The 17,391-nt window shown below is 31.5% G+C and overlaps 2 protein-coding genes across 10 annotated transcripts in view; one reads left to right on the plus strand and one right to left on the minus strand.

Annotated features, from left to right (window-relative positions):
* Positions 1-274: 274 nt before the first annotated feature.
* On the plus strand, positions 275-12,991 carry LOC130444227 (zinc finger protein OZF-like). The gene is made up of 9 exons (XM_056779286.1): positions 275-562; positions 936-1,070; positions 2,290-2,439; positions 4,123-4,293; positions 4,387-4,725; positions 6,901-7,058; positions 9,325-9,660; positions 11,251-11,433; positions 12,866-12,991. Exons 1-9 carry the CDS (start codon positions 425-427, stop codon positions 12,912-12,914), a joined length of 1,659 nt encoding a protein of 552 aa, XP_056635264.1. The 5' UTR covers positions 275-424; the 3' UTR covers positions 12,915-12,991.
* Positions 12,992-14,383: 1,392 nt separating this feature from the next.
* Positions 14,384-17,391, minus strand: part of LOC130444136 (uncharacterized) — a 57,717-nt gene continuing 54,709 nt past the window's right edge. For all 9 annotated transcript variants that reach the window (XM_056779169.1, XM_056779165.1, XM_056779164.1 and 6 more), the window contains 2 exons: positions 15,895-16,084; positions 14,384-14,583 (listed from right to left, as the gene is read on the minus strand). In XM_056779169.1, the coding sequence (XP_056635147.1) occupies positions 14,437-14,583; positions 15,895-16,084 (337 nt within the window). In that variant the 3' untranslated portion in view covers positions 14,384-14,436. The remainder of the gene's footprint in view (positions 14,584-15,894; positions 16,085-17,391) is intronic.

Consider the following 17,391-nt stretch of genomic DNA (forward strand, 5'->3'; position numbering starts at 1 on the left):
TAAGAATTATTTATTTTTAATGCAAAGATTGTGTAAAAAAGTGATAAAAACGAAAAGTCCCTGTAGATCTTGTTTTAAATTTCAAATTTCTACCGAAAATTCACCAAAATCAACTAATAGATTATCAACCTGACCTCAGATTATATAGTTTACAAAGTCCTTTCTGTACATAGATAAATATCAAACGTATAGTTAGTATAGTTAGTTGCATAACTCGATATAATATTGCACTTTAAATTTCGCGGGGCTTGTGCACCAAGCTGCGCACTACGTTGACAGTCTTTCACTTGTTTCACAACGACGACATATTTCGAAGATTGTTCGGTTGCCATCTTTTGTGTTGTTATACGATTACACTTACGTCCTTTGAAGTGTTTGAAATTGAAACGTTTGTGTTTTCTGATTTATTAAAACATAATAACAAATGGATATGAAAATGTACTTGACTTCTCCTCTGCAGGTAGACAAAATATGTCGAGCATGTTTATCAGAAAAAGGAGATATGAGGCCTTTATTCGGAGCATGTTTGGATGAAATGTTAAATTCATTTGCATCTATTAAGGTGATAATGATAAATTAATAATAATAATAATAATAATAACACCATAAGTAAACCAAAAATTTCATAGGAAATTGGTATTCACGAGTTTTATTTCTTTACATTATAATTAATTACATAATAGGTATTGTAAAAAAATTGAATTATTGTAGATTTTGAAATATTTTGTAAGCTTTTGTGTTATTGTCGATTAGAATTAATGAATGATTTTCATATACATTTCCATTCAAATAAATACAATATTTTATATATATCTCACTGTACTCAACACCTAGTATATTATCAATAAGTCAAACTTGCTACAGCTTTTTCTACTTTGAAAGTACGTACTAGGTGGGAATATTTATGTAAAAAATTTTGTACTTCTCCTATTTAGGTGGCTGAAAATGACGGATTCCCACATCTTATGTGTGTACAATGTGTACTGCAATGTAGTCGAGCCTATACTTTCAAACAACAATGTGAAAAATCTGATAATATTTTAAGGCAATACCTTTCTTCTGAATTTCAGGTAAGAATTTCATTAAGTATTTGACCAACTTTAAAAAAGCATTTCATATAAGTTTGAATATTTAGAGTAATTTTATTTTTTGGGAATTGTATATATACACAGGGTGCTGCTAAATTCATGCGACAAAATTCAAGAGGTGGTTAGTCCTATGAAATTAAGATGGGTCATTCATATAACAAACTCTCCTCAGTCCAACCCTTTCCGAGATATTAACCTCAGTTTTTATCTTTTTTTCTCTGTAGCTATTGGATTTTGGGAAAAAAGTTCAGAAATAAAAAATATTAAATAAATCATGAATTTTAAGTAATAATTTTATCTCATGAATCTTCATCTTGATAAGTTTTGATAGAAAATAAAATAAGGGTTGCTAATTTCACTCCAGTATGAAGTAACAGGTTTATTGAAAAAATCTCCTAAATCCGTTGCGAGTGCATGAAAATTATAGAATTTCAAGTTTCTAGCATTACTGAATATTTAGGAAAAAAAATAAAAACTCAATTTCAATCAGCACCTTTTGAGGGTGATAACTCGGAAAGGGCTGGACTGAGAATATTTTGTTATAGGAAAGGACCACTCAATTTCATAAGAGCAATCGCCTCCTGAATTTTGTAAACACCCGTTATATGTATAATAACTATAGTGTGATGAACTTTCAAACTCACGTAAAACCTAGTCACTAATATTTCGAAAAAAGTTCTATTAGAAAAAGGTCAGATGATTAGGTGACCATTGGTATCAATCACAATCATTCAGAATTTCCAAAGCCATTGTAATTTTTAATGATACATAAAAGTCAGTTATGTTTAGAGAGAATGGTAATGAAGATTGATGTTTTTTACCTTGATTTTTTATAGTTCATTGTTTTTCAGCTTAGATATAGTAGATATCACACCTCGGTTCAAAGAGTGTCATAAGTCAAAAAATAAACGTTATTTATCACTCTTTGAATGATTAGGTAAAAATTGATAAAGCTATACCGCAATAACAACTATTTACATGATGTTATTTGAGGTAAGTTTTCTATCACCAATAATACAATAAAAGAGATTTTCTAATTTTTTGAGTTATGACACTATTTGAGCGAAGGTGCGATATTGATTAAAAATTTGTGATGATTATACTTTTGTAAGAGTAGTAATAGACAGTAAAATCTAATTTTTCCATTGTATTCTATACTAACCATACTTTTCTCATGCCCTTATTGAAAATAATTTTCTAGCAACAACTGGCTGAGACAATTGCTGAAAAACACAGGCAACAAGCTAAACAAGAACTACAAGAGCAGTTGCAGTTTTCTGATGATATAGGTACTGTTATAATTGAACAAGAAATACCGGAATTTGTTACATATACAGAAGGTCAATTAGATGTGAGTTTTATTTAAAATTAAGTTTATAAATAAAAAAATACCATAAACTCTTGTATGGTGACATGCTGCTGCCCTAGGCCTTTTTTGATCCAATATTTTCTTCAAAATAACTTTATTGAAGTATAACTAATAATCATGAAAAGTGAATGAGTTGTAAGCCTTAGATAGATATATATTTTTTTAATATTAATCAATTTGAATTTTTTCCCTGGCTTTGGTCAGTGCAAAAACGTTGATTATATCATCATAATTAATTTCTTCAACTAGTTGAGCTTCAATAGACAATGATGTAGTAACATTAAGTCTATCTTTCCCCATGCATGCGCGTAAATATGCTTTCACTCTTTTTAGCTCTTTTTTCTTAACAATTTGTAGTCTAAATACTCAAAAAAATTTGGAGAGCAATGTCTACATACGGATAAAAATGTCGAGGACTTCCGTTTTTGCTAAGGAATCTTTGAGTTTATAATGGAAATAAATACATTGTGTAACGTCTCTTCCACATCGTCAGGATACTCACTGACTAATTTATTGGCAAGATTTTTCAACTCGTTTATATCTATTTCAGATAAATCATCAAAAGTTGTCATATACACTTGTACACTCAGTGTGTATAAAATAGGGTAATGAACATTTGTTTTCGGAGGAAGATTTTTATTTTTAAAAAATAAAGATAAAAATTTGTTTTTAGGCTTAAATAAATTTAATTTGACTGTCTACTTCCGGGGTGAAAAAAATCTTTATTTGATCCTGTTTCCTGTTTTTATAATTGCTGGCAATGGAAGAATCTCATTAACTTGTGATAATACTAATATCAGACTCATTTGCCTTGGATAATATTTTGGTTTCTTTCTGGTGTCTATCACTTGCTGAATGGTGCATAGATATTTGTGAAACCTTTTTTTACCAGAAAAATAGACGAAAGTCTAATCGTCTTGTTTGAATTCATCTTCTTCTTGTTCACAAATGGATTTATCCATTCCTCTTCTTTACTAATCTCACTATCATACCATCTCCTTAAGTTTTTCCTTTTCTTTCTTTTGCTGTTCTGCCCTCTTTTCTTCTAAGACTTTTTTGTTCCAGTTTCTTCCTCGCTCTACTTTTCGTTATGTTGGTATCTTGAATATGCTCGGGTGTAGATGCGAAGTAGAAGTATTAGTAATAGGTCTATAAGTACCAATGATTTCTTTAAAACTAGATGGCTTTCTACATTTCCATTAAGATAAGTGTCACAATCAGTGACATAAACTTCAACATCATATACCTCTAGCTCTCCATATCCTTGAGTCTGCTTGCTTTCCTTAGGATCTTGAGCTGGTCAAATTTTGTAGCTGTCTTTTAATCAAATCGGAATAACGTTTTCTTCTTCCCAGATCTAGTTGTTTCTAGATACAAATCGTCAAAAATATTTTTTACTCTATCTTGAAATTGTATTTTTGTTATGTTGAATTATAATCTCAACATTTTTTCGCTCATTTTATGGGACATTTTCCTCTGGCTTTATTTAAAAAAAATTATAGAAAAGAAGAAAGGTCCTAGGTTGAAGCAATAAATTTAGTGTAAGATAGAAAGGACTGGAAACTTTTTATAAGGAATTAGTTAAATAGTCAATATTTGTACCTATTTCAAAAGCTAGTTTTCAATCAGAAGAAGGTGTTTAAACAACAAAATTTATTTGTTTAGGTAAAGGATGGATTATATACCATTGAAGCAACCGCTGTTACAGAACCTGATGCAGAAGGGCTTGGAGATGAAATTGTTTTACGACTTGAACCAAAACCAACAGGAGAAAATAAATTCAAATATTCATGTACAAAATGTGATCAAACTTTCGCCCTGAAAGTTGATCTTAAGGTAAAAATTTTTTTTCTTAAACTCAACACTTTATTTTTTCATGCACAATAATAAAATAAAAATTCAAGCCCTCATTTATAAATTTGTTTATAGGTTCATATGATGTCCCATCCAAAAGATCTCGATTTTGAATGTCATATATGCCAAAAAGCTTTCAGCGAAGCGAGGATATTGAAACGCCATCTTAAAATTCATCTAGAACAGAAACCTCACCAATGTGATCAATGCGAAATGTCTTTTGCTGAGAGTTCTAATTTAACTAAACACAAGAAAAAACATACAGGTGAGTTGAGGAATATCAAGGGGAAACCACATTTGTGTTCCGTATGTGGCAGAGCGTTCAAATGGGCATCTAGTTTATCCAAACATATGAAATATCATACAGGACATAAATTACTTTCATGTGAATATTGTGGAAAGCAGTATGTTGAGGTAAGGACATTTATCGTTAATTTTGTCAATTATATGAATTTGAAGGGTTTAAAATATTATATTTAATTTGGAAACTTTTATTTTAAATTAAAAATGTAGTACATGCCATGACTTTGTGAAATATGAAAACAAATAATGAAATTCATGTATTTTTATAATAAAACGGTAAAGATTAATTGGACCTTCTCTAAAATAAAATTACGTAAAATTCGGTACAGATAAATTAGACTCACTTTTCCTTCTTGATCACAATGTTTCAATACTTTGCTGATGTTGAGGTGGACGTGTAGCTCGTAGAAGAAAACTTTATCAGCTCCGAGTAGATTGAATAGTTCGATCCATTCTACAAGGCGCACGGAAAGATCTTTGAAGAAAATCCAATCCTGTAAATAAAATTATGAATTGGAACTATCTTTTGAACGTTATTGTTGTGGTAATGTCAATTGTAATTTTGAATCATATAAATTTGATAATTTACACAAAATTCAGTTTACCTACAGTACATTTTTTGCTATCTACTTTGTAAACTTATCAATATTATTGTGAATATATGTAAATTATAAGAGACATTATGAATTTTGGTATATCAAAAGTCCTTGTAAGTTCAATTCTTTAATGAATCTTCATATGGTACAGTTTTTACATTTTGAAAACATTTCCAATAATAAATCACCAAGCAAATGATAATCTAAATCTAAAAAATATCTGAATCTTAATCATTTGGTACAAAAAAATTCTATTTGAAATTCTTGGTCTTAATTATTTTTTGTCATCTTCTGGTAGCCTTATGTTACTAAGTAAGAAGGGTATCTGAGAATGGTCAAAAGATATGAATTAAAACCCAGGCATACACTAGAGCTAAAGTAGTTAACGTTGGTATTAAATACTCATCATACTTAGGCTCGTTTTCGAGCATCTTAAAGGCAGAAATACTGTTTATTGAAAGATACCTGAAAATAAACATATTTAATTCTGATAGTCTTGTAGCTAAGCATAGCCTCCAAGCTGAATAATATACAGAAGGTTTTTAAAACCACCGCATACTCTAAGCTGAAAAATTTTAGATTATTAATAAATACTCATCATCCTTAGGCTCTTGTTATTGAAAGATATCTGGAAATACATTTACAGAAATGTGGCATATCAATTTATACTGATAGTTATGTAGCTAGGTATCGCCTCAAACCTAATATGGTACTGCCAAAGGAAACTTGATGGGATAAGAATAATAGTCTCTTCAATCTGAATTCCTGGTCATATAGGAATGAAATGACATATTTGCCAGAAAAAAACATGTACATCTTTTATTGTAAAATCCTCCTAAAAGAGAAAGTTTAGGAAGGAGCCAATTAAAAGAGAAGTACTTTTCTAAGCTCTAAAAGTATTTTTTAATACCTGTATCTCAGTAAACCAAGCTTCAATTCCTCATTAATTTTCGTACAAGGCACTGTGGCCTCAGGATGCACCTTATGAGATATGATCTAACAGGAACTGAACTGAGGGGAGGAGAAAGAAACTCTTCTAGAATACTTTCAAATTGTAAGAACGTATATTAAATAAGAAAACTCTTGGAGTGAAGATCAACCTTCCTTAGACTGCAGATATTGGAGTTGATTAGAACTTTGGAACTGTAATATAAGCTGTATATGTAACCCTCTACATCTATGGCAGCCTTATCCAGGTATTCTTTGGGTATTACCAGTTTCTTAAAGTTGTGCTAGTGCATGGGAAAAAGAAAGAAATAATTTTATAAAATTGAAACTTTATCAATATATCAGAAAATAGAGCTTTTTATGCTCAACATAAAAACAGTATCTCAAACATTGCAAATATATCTTTGTTGATAATATTGTCCTTTCTATTATGTAATTTTGAATGGTGTTGCGGGTTGAGGACTCAAAATAAAACTGACCAAGAATTTTTTTGAAATGCCAACATTTCAATTTTTTATTTGATCTTTATCAAGGCTTAGACAACTCTTGGACAGTTCTATTTTGAGTACCTAACCCGCAACACTACTCCAAATTATATTGCAAATATATAATATAGAAATAACTTAAATCCATTGGCGTTAGTCTTTCAATTTTCTGAGGGATCAATTTTTCAGTTTGAAGAAATATGTGTTAATTTTGAAGTGCAGTATATTTTCATTAATCAAAAACAAAATATTTTTAGGCAAGAAGCTTAAGAATTCACATTAGATCTCACACAGGGGAACGTCCTTATGTTTGTGAAGTTTGCGAAAAAGGATTTACTCAGATTTGTAATTTAGAAAAACACCTTCGAGTACACACTGGAGAAAAACCGTTCCAGTGCCCTGTTTGCAATAAAAGGTAATTTATATTTATTATTTTGTATCTTTGTATTTGAATATATATTTTCACTTAGTACATATTAATATAAAAAACACTAATGAGTTTTTATACTCACCAATGAATGAAGTCTGAAAAATTAGTGTTATGAATTGTACAACTGTCAACATAAGTTATCGAATAAGGATATTGAACACCAAAAACAAGCCTAGTATTTCTCACCATAACGATAATGAACAGTTTTCAATTTTGTGAGATTTATAATAGTTAAATTTAAATAATCGTTTTTAAGAAAATTGACTTACCCACTCAACAACAATCAAATTAAAATAATTACTCTCAACATGATGAAACTGAGTTAAAATAAAAACCATTTTCTAGAAATGTAAAAGTGCAATTGAAGAACTAATTTAGCAAACTACAGTGTTATACTGTATAGATTTCTTCAGTAAAAAGGCTATCATCATCATCATCAAGCCTTTCAATCCTTTGGATTATGGTTATCGCTTATAGCGCTTTAAAATCCTTTTTGATGTGGATTACTCTTAGTTTTCTATTTTTGTTTTCTTTATAATTTATCGTTTGTCTTGGCTGCTTTTGTTATTATTTTCCATTCTTTTCGGTTCCGGCATTTTGCCCTCCAGATCTCTATGTTAAATTCTCGTATGTACTCCTCCGTTTCGTTTCTCCAAGTCTTTCTCTGCCTGTCTTTTCTCCTTGGTCACAACGGGGTCCATTGCGTTATTTTGATCATTTCAATTGGTTTTCTTCTCACTATGTGCCCAGCCCAGTTGAGTCTTTGTGCTTTTATGTATCTCAACATATTTTCCTTCTCCAGCTCTTTCTCTATTTTTTCGTTTTTCTTTGCTCTTCTTTCTCCCTTCTGTGTTTTGTTTAGACCTGTTACGGTTCTAATTATCTTTCTCTCGGTTCTTTTAAGTTCTTCTTACCTTTTGCTGATTATTGTTGTTTCAATCGCATATGTGGTCTTATTAGGGTTTTGTACATGTTTATTTTGTTTTGTTTGGTTATGTTTGTGTTTCTTCCATAGGTTTGATAGCCTTTTTATATCCTTCCCTGTATCCTGTCTCTGGTTGTTTGCCTCAATGTTATTCCTAGATAGTTAAAGGTCGTTAGTGTTTCAAAATTGTATTTGTTAATTTTCAGTTGGTTTGCTCTCTCTTCTGGTTTTCCCCCTATTTTCATATATATTTTTTTCTGCCTCTATTCCCAGTCCGTAATTGCTTGCTTCTTCTAATTTGTTGATCGCCTTTATTAATTCCCTCTGTCCATTTGCTATGATAGTTGCATCATCTGCGTATGCTACTATCTGTGTTATGTCTGTATTAATGTTATTATTCTATAATGCTGCTTTTCTCACATCAGAAAAGACACACACAAATAAAGGCATCAAATAGGAAGACCCTAAGCCACCAATGCTATTCAATATAATATAGGAGAGCATTGTGAAAAAAAGGCTATATGTTTGCAAAAGACATAACTTTTTAACTAAGTTTGACTTGACTTACATGAATTTAAACATAACTTTAAATTATTAACTTTGAGAATATCAACTTTTATTTCTTATAATTAACAAGATTGTATTGAGACAGATAGAGGATTGTGTGGTTTTAAATCAATATTTGCATTGCAAATTCTAATTCTAAAAAACATTGGTATGGATTCAAATCGAATAAATATGATCAATAATCCAATTTTGATCAACTAGATCCGATTTAGAATCAAACATTATTATGTGTTTAAAAGGAGCGAACGAATTTTAATTGTTCCATTTCCTAAAGAAAAGAGTTTTTTAGACAATTAGTCTTTGTAAAATGCAGGGTTATTTTCATAACACGTGTCAACACAAAATTTGACTTTGACTCCAATGTATAAAATTTCGATAGTTTAGGTTGTAATTACATGAGAAAAAAAATTATAAACATAGAATAGTAGGATAAAATTATATCAACATTCACAATTGGATTGTTTGATGTACGTTTCTATAACAAAGACCTAAAGAAAATTCTGAAATTGCAAAATAGACAGTGTAATTGTGAAAGCTAATTTAGTAGTAACAGCATATAGTGTGTTAAATATAAACTACAACCCTATTCATAGAAAGCATTTCATTTTTGACGATTATACCTTTAATCTGTTGAACAGTATCTTTTACATTTTGAAGTCCTCACTCTACTCCATCTCTAATGGAAAATTCATACGGCGTTGTCGTTATTTTTTTAGTGTCTTTTACATTGATATATCTCACTTTTTTTTTATTTTTTAGATTTACTCAATCAGGTTACGTTGGTATCCATATGCGTACACATACGGGAGCTCGTCCATATGTTTGCCGTACTTGTGGTAAAGCTTTCGCTGGTTCAAGTACCCTCAACATACACAAACACGTACATACTGGAGAAAAACCATATATCTGTCAAGTGTGCAATAAATCGTTTAGCCGACACGAAACGTTGATAATCCATACTAGATCACATACTGGAGAAAAACCACACGTGTGCCAAGTATGCAACAAAGGTTTTACCAGTTCGGGATTGTTATCTGGACATATGAGAACTCATACTGGTGAAAAACCACATGCTTGTGAATGTTGCGATAAAAAGTAAGTATAAAATATTTTCTTATTGAAATAGATCGCTTTATATATCACATCAAATTATTATATATTAAACCGATAATAGAAACTATTTCAAAAGAAAACTGATGTAGCATTACTGGGCATTCTAAGCAGACATATTTGCCATTGAAACATTTTTATAAATTGAAAAAAACTATCAGAATCGAATGTAAAACAGAGGGGAAATATCTGGAACTCACACTAGAGAGTAAACTTATCTGGAATAAATAAACAAAAAGAGAGAATAACTAAAAACATAACAGCCCCGATGTTGTGCAGAAACTTCGCAGAGAGGAATTGGGGTTGTAACCCAAAGATCCTACTGTGGATGTACACGGCAATTGTGAGACCATTTATCATATATGGCGCAGTGGTTTGGAGTACTAGAACTAGTCTGAATACCCCAAGGAATAAACCCTCGAAGGTACCAAAACTGGCTTGCTTACGTGCAACGGAGGCCATGAAATCATGTCCAACAGCTGCACTAGAAGTGATTCTAAATCTCCCACCTCTTCACATAGTACTGGAAAGCATGGCAGAGAGAACATCACTTAGAATGTTCAGAGATGGAATCAACAAAGAAAAACTGTCCTTAAATAATTATCAAACCTGAGATGTGCCTCAGGATAATAGCTGTAGAAATAAATGGGATCGTAACACCATACAAGAAGTGAACAATAATGCCATTAAATGGTATACGGACGGATCTAAGACACCAAACAGAACTGGAATGGGAGTGTACAAACCCAGAACTAAACACTCTGATATTCTGGGCAGTACACCAAGCATTTTTGAAACAAAAATCTATGCAATTGAAAAATGTGTCAAATTCAATCTAGTGAGGGCTTTCTACAGGGGCTGAGACAGGCAGACTCTTCTGGAAAACTATAACCAGAGAAAATCTACTGAATTTATAAACCTAAGTAAGAATAATCTAGAAATACTAACAGGTGTCCTATTGGGGCTCTGTCGCTTCAACAAACACTTGAAGACGTTAAACTAAGCAGATAATGTGGCATGCAGATTTTGTTACACAGAGAACGAAACCTCTATCCATATTCTCACTACAGAACTCCAGAGTACTACACCTGAGAGCTTATGAAATAGAAGACGAAGATCTCTGGCAATTGCAACCATCCCACGTTTTAGACTTTTTAAAAGGAGTGTAATTAACAGATCAGCTGTAAATACTGGGTTCTCAATAATCATACATACAACATAACGATCCATTCTGATGAATGTATCAAAAACATTGAGCTCACATCTAATTGCTTCAAATATAATCTGGAAACGGCCTAGGCAAAAACAATGGAGACTTGGTTTGGGAATGGAATCAAGGAAAATTAGAAAACCAATATACTTGCTGAAAAAGGAACACACAGCCTTTTACTGACCTAAAATCTTTTTACTATGTAGAAAATTTACTTATCAGAAATAGTTTCAGGAGAAGTAGAAATATACAAGATTCTTCTGGGATTGAATTACAAATACTGTGGCATATGTGACTTTCTTGCTAAATATTGTCGCATTGGGTAGCACCTATCTTAGTAGAATTCAATTTTCTCTTTTTTTTAGATTTGCCAGTTCAAGTAGTTTAAAAGTGCATATGAGGTCTCATACCGGAGATAAGCCGTTCATATGTAAAATTTGTAACAAGAGTTATTCACAATCTAGTACCCTTCAACAGCATATGACCACACATAACCTTAAAACTGATCTAAAATTAGATACAGTTCATGTAACTTTACCGGACTTAATGTAAGTAATTTTGACAAATTATAATAATGAAGGATTAGTTATTTTATCTGAAAGTACTCAAAATTGATACCAAGAATAGTTTTATTGATAAATCATCCTGATTTTAAGTATGTTCTGATTAATAATTAGTTTTTGGAAAACGCAAAAATATTGACATTTTGAACTATTTCGATCTTTATCCAAATATGAAATGACAACTTGTAGGTTTGAGGTCTATATTGGCGTTTTAGAATAAATTAGATCAGCTAGGGCGTGAAGTTCGTTCATGTATCTCGCTAAAACTTTAACCTATCGATTTTTTGTTTGCCCAGAACTGGTAACTTTGCTAAGTGAACTACTTGTTTGGGATCTATGCGGCGTACCTCTTCTGGCTATAAGAAGCTTGAATGGAAGTTCTGTAGCCTTTGTTTATGAACATTCTCGCCTCGTTCTCACAGAGATGCTCGGATGTTTTGTTTAGTTCCTAGCAGAATTGATAAGAAAAAGATTATAATTCACACTCGGTGTCCAGTGAGCAAACAATAAATCTTCTTAGTTTATCTTCAATTAAAAGAGTTAGGCAAGAAAAATAAAATTAACCTACAATGGATTCCGGAACACGCCGGAGGGAAGGGAAATAAAATTGCTGATAAGCTCGCTAAAATGGGGACAGACAAGCCCTTCATAGGACCCGAACCATTCTATGGTATCAGCTAATGATAATGGAAAAAGCACTGGTAAAGAAGGTAGATAGGAGCAAAAACAATTATCGGGTCAACCTACAGGGTCTGACACAGGCAAATACTCTTCTGGGAAATTATAACAAAAGTAGATCTGCTGAATGTTATTAAAAAAATAAATTAAGGCTCTCTTCAGTAAAAAGCGAAAGTACTTAGTTGTCAACCTTATATAATTATATCAATATAATATCACAACTAAGAACAAATTAAATCAAATTTCTATTTTTATTTCAATATTCATGTCATAGGTGATCTATTGATTAATATAATTATGACGATTTATCAACAAAAACATATAAAGAGAATGTGAAAAGTTGAAGTAACCAAAGATATTTTGAGAAAATAGTAGATGTTTTTTTACACATATAATTAATTTTTTTATAGTAATATTTCTCATTTATTTATAATTTATCATAATTGGTGGGATTTGTTTAAACACATAGTATATTTACACAATATACACAACTAATTAATTTTTTAAGTATTACTCACTAATTTATATTCATTGCTTGCGATTCGAGATATAATTTTTCCAACAGTTCAAAATTGAAATGATTCTCAAGTCGTTTGGTATTTATACTACAAAATTTGAACATCCCACAATGCTGTACTAGACAGTAGTGTTTTGAAGAACTGCTTAGTAACACGAAATTCTGAACATAACGCTACTTCCAACCTTCTAAATATCTAATTTAAATATTTTTTATTTACAGAACTGTCGACAATCAGACCATCCAAGTACAGGCTATCTCTTCAATGTAAATCAATTCATTTTTGTGCAATTAATTATATATAAAAATATATACACTAATATCATCAATAAAGTTATTAAAAGAAAAGGCTTTGGAATGTATTTTGTTTTTCAAGATTATTATAACTCCAATCTACATCTTGAGGCACAATTCCACTGAAAATGTGGCTTGATGCATATCTCCTAGTGTAGCCAATTTTAGGAATTGAATTTTTGGCACACCCCCTCGAAGAGCCGTTGTAACTCGAAGTTGGTGAACGGATCCAGCGGCGATAAATTTTCCTCTTGTCCCCGAGGGCTCCAAGAAAACAGGCAGCACGGAACTCAATGTAAGGCTCTGACCGGTTCTTTTGATATAACTAGGCTCAAATGCCGCAACATCAATGATACAGAGAAAAAAAGGAGAAAGAAGACCGAAGATGCCAAGATGGGTCAGGGCTTAACGGCCCCGAATCCATTCAGCACTTCCAATCTGCAAGCACAGATAAAACCTATTAAGAGACCAAGAACCCCTAATTATATGCCCATTGAATAACTAGTTGACTCCAAAATCTGTAAAACTGCACATTCGGTAGTACTACGTGAAATCGGAGGGATGATCGAATTTGCAGCTGGCCGTGAGTAGAGCAGAAAACCAGATAACGTCTTCATGGAAGAACAGCTGCTGGATTTCATTGATGAGGTGACTGAGCCAATCATGGGGTCTCCATCGGACAGTGTAACCAATCCTCTACAGTTTCTCCTTCTTCGACTGGTAAGGAATCATATCTTAATTCGTAAAAAATTTCAAGCTAGAGACTGATCGGCATTTTAAAGGATATTGGCCTTTGGATATAAGTGGAGCACGACAGGTCCATTAGAAAGCCTGTATGTAGAATCGCCCTTTTCTGCCCACTATTCTACTATGAACGATATGACGTGCAAATAAATTTATGTCGAATTAGCCTTGTCGTACAGAGTTTAGAATGTGTATGTGGTGATTCAATTTTAAATAACTTCAAACCAGAATATTGGAGATTATCGAAAAATAAACATTATTAGTAGAAGTTGGATTATTTCTGAAATTTTCAATGCTTAAATTACACCGACTTTCTCATAAAATTTTTATTGGTATCAAGATACTTCACAAACTTTTGACACAAGGCAAAGACATCTAGTTTTTGTTTCCTTGTGTGGATAGACCTTGTGTAGCACGCGTCAATACTATATATAGCCTAAAAGTGGAATTGCACATATCTTGGGATTTTATCAATAAGTGAGAAATAGCAAAGTATACGCACCACATAAATGGTACCATATTTGCTTCCATTATTACTCTACTGTTACCACAAGGAAACTAGGATGGATTCAAAATCTATGTTGAGTGGCCATACTTAAATAGAATACTGTGAATGCCATTATGCAATTTGAGTAAATAGTGAATGTACCAAATAATTTTTTGGTAAACATAATATGTTACTGGAAATTAAAAAAACTAACATCAATATTTAGAAGTATATTTTTGTATAAAATTAGAAATAAAAATAATTATAATTATTTTTGACAATCTTTCGATACTGTCAAATCAGCCTTTTCCATTTTATGCTTCCACATTTTATTAGTTCTCCTAACTTGAGCAGCCAAATTTTCTACTTTTCTAACCCAGTCTTCATCGTCTTCCATTTCTTCTTCCGAATCATTCTGAGACAAAATATGTAGGGTTAACTAAAGTAATACATTATCAATAATTTTTGTATTCAAAATAATTTAAAGTAAAAGTCTAATTTATAAGACATTTGCTTTACTTAGTATGTAGTGACGTATTTATTATGAACCATGAAGGGAAACAAGGTAACAGGAAAAGACAAAAAAAACCATAGCATACACAGTATCATAGGATGTGGAAATCGATTCAGGCGCTATTTCTAGATAAAATTCAGGCTGGGGTATTGTTATTTACTCTGCCTCATAATGAAAAAGTTGAGAAGACAGCATGAAAGAATAACGACATCTTTGTTTTACATAATAGGATAAAGACAACTAGGTACCTCACATCTTTGCCATCATGTTTTCAATACATAAATGTATCAAAACGATTGAGTTTAATGAAAATTGCTGCAACATATCTAGCTAATGTCGTTTAGCTTTTACTTTAATAGCAACAACAATCATTACTTCTTTGATGTATCCTTCTAGGACTTGTCTCAAAACATTGTTTTCCACAACCAACATTTTGGTAAACTGTATTCACATTTCACTAAGTTTAATATTCTTTTAATTAATATGCTTAAGGTTTGTCATTCAAATTTATTCATATAATAACTTACTAAAAGGTACCAACGAATGAAATGATGGTTTTCGCTTTTGATGCTGGAATTAGAGAAATGAGAAAAACAAAGTAACTCGGTGAAACAATGAGTATCAGAAACCAAGAGAACAATTGCGGCATAGAAAGAATAGATTCATGAATTCATAATGTCAATTGTTGAAGTGTGAAAATGTTTAATAGGATTTTCCTCATGTAGTATTGATTCCGTTATCCAGAATGTTTATACTTCATTAAAAATTCCAACTAAAATTTAGAAGAAATATCATTAGAAAATATCTCCTGTGACATTCCAAGTTTACACTTTCTGTATGACATAAAGTTAGACCAGATGTACAATCAGGTGGTCAATACTGAGCAGAATAATCGGAGGAAACATGCGAATATGTCTAAAATGCCATTTTAACATGTGTGTTTCTTATATCATACAAAAGGTTGATGAGATAGTCGCCCTCTTGTACGGAAATTATGCCTTTTCTTCTTTTTTTTTTTTTTATAAAACAAATTAAATTAATAGAACACTGTTTTTACCAAGAAAACCAAATTAATGTTATCTAATACATGGGAGTGATAAAAATATAGTAGATAAGTGTCTAGCAGGAAGTAGTACCGAACCGATTGGCTTACGACTGTTTTTTAAGGTTTCCATATACTAGTAAATCCAAATGGGTTAAAAAATTTAATACCTTAAAATTAGGAGAGTACCAATCACAGTTTTCGTTGATACCAGGACTTCTACAAGGACTCTCGTCATGTCCTGAAGACGTGCCCTGCGATCCCAAACTCCATGGTGACGGACAAGTTTCTTGCGTCGTTCTAAGTGTGTTTATATTTTTAGAAAAATGTCGTTGTTCCTGGTAACCACATGGAAGACCACTAAAAAATTATTTGATAATGAAGAAACAAAAACTATATACCACAATATTTAAGGTATTGGTTAGTGATTAAACTATTTTGACTCAAAAAGCAAATATTAGTATCTAGCATCATACAATTTTTTTAGTATATTTGGTCAAGCAAAAACAGACTTTGTTTGCTTGAAACTGGTGCAGGCTCCTTATGGCAGTATTTACAAGAAGACTTAAAACCTATCGATCATTTATGAGATGAACTTAAGAAAAAATCTCGGGCTACAAAACGAGCTTCGCTGTGGAATGGGATAATATTGAACAAGTTCGAGCAAAGAAACTTATTTGATCCATGTAAAAACTATTATTAGGGCTAGGGGAGGGAACACTACATATTGATTGGTTAATTTCAAATAAATTATTATTTTTACGAATTTAACCTTTTTTCCCTTTACTGTCAATTATGACCCTTTTTTATTGTTTAAGATTCCCTTTCGTTTCATATTTTTTCTTTATACCAAAAAACTCAATAACAACATAGATTTCTCATTATAAAACTAATGGCTCTGAGATGCTAAATCAGAAAAAATTTAAAAGATACAGATTATTTGCTAAAGTGTAGTAGTATACCTTGAACATAATATCGTGGGGGTTAGTGCAACAACTAGGTATTTACAAAAATCGTTTTTCTGGGAAATCCTAGAGAAAAAAATATTTGACGATAGTTACAACAGAACTTGCTGTAAATCAAAATTGGAACTGACATACAATATATAATATAATATATACAATACGTTAATTGAACAACTAGATAATTGGATTTAGTGAGATCTTGGTCCAGCAAGAAGTAGGTAATTTAAAATATCAGCTTGTAGTAACAAAAATTATTCGGATTTAAGAGATACCAATTTCCAAACATATTTAGCGCCACCAATTGAAAAGTCGAACGACTTATCTAGTTATAGCATTAGAAAGAACTGAATCATAGAGTTATAAACCAGATGTAACACAATTTCAAAAAAAAGTCAAGTTATTGTACTGCGCCCATGATATCAGAATGGGGAAAACTTAAGCAACGTGGTTAACTTAAACTACCACCAAATAATTCAAAGTAGATGTCAACAAAATGGTTATATCCAAGATAATTGATAGAGACCCAAAGAAGGAAAGGAAACACCCTATAAGTTATTCTCAAATTTATCATCAAGATTTGCAAGTCACAACAAACACCAGCACCAATCGATAATTTTAGTAGCTTTAAATATATGAACGTTAGAAAATTGTTAGATATAAAACAGGACATGTTAGTTCCGTATTTTTTACAAAAACAATATT

The sequence above is a fragment of the Diorhabda sublineata genome, chromosome 5 (genome assembly GCF_026230105.1).
Source record: "Diorhabda sublineata isolate icDioSubl1.1 chromosome 5, icDioSubl1.1, whole genome shotgun sequence".
Taxonomy (NCBI): domain Eukaryota; kingdom Metazoa; phylum Arthropoda; class Insecta; order Coleoptera; family Chrysomelidae; genus Diorhabda; species Diorhabda sublineata.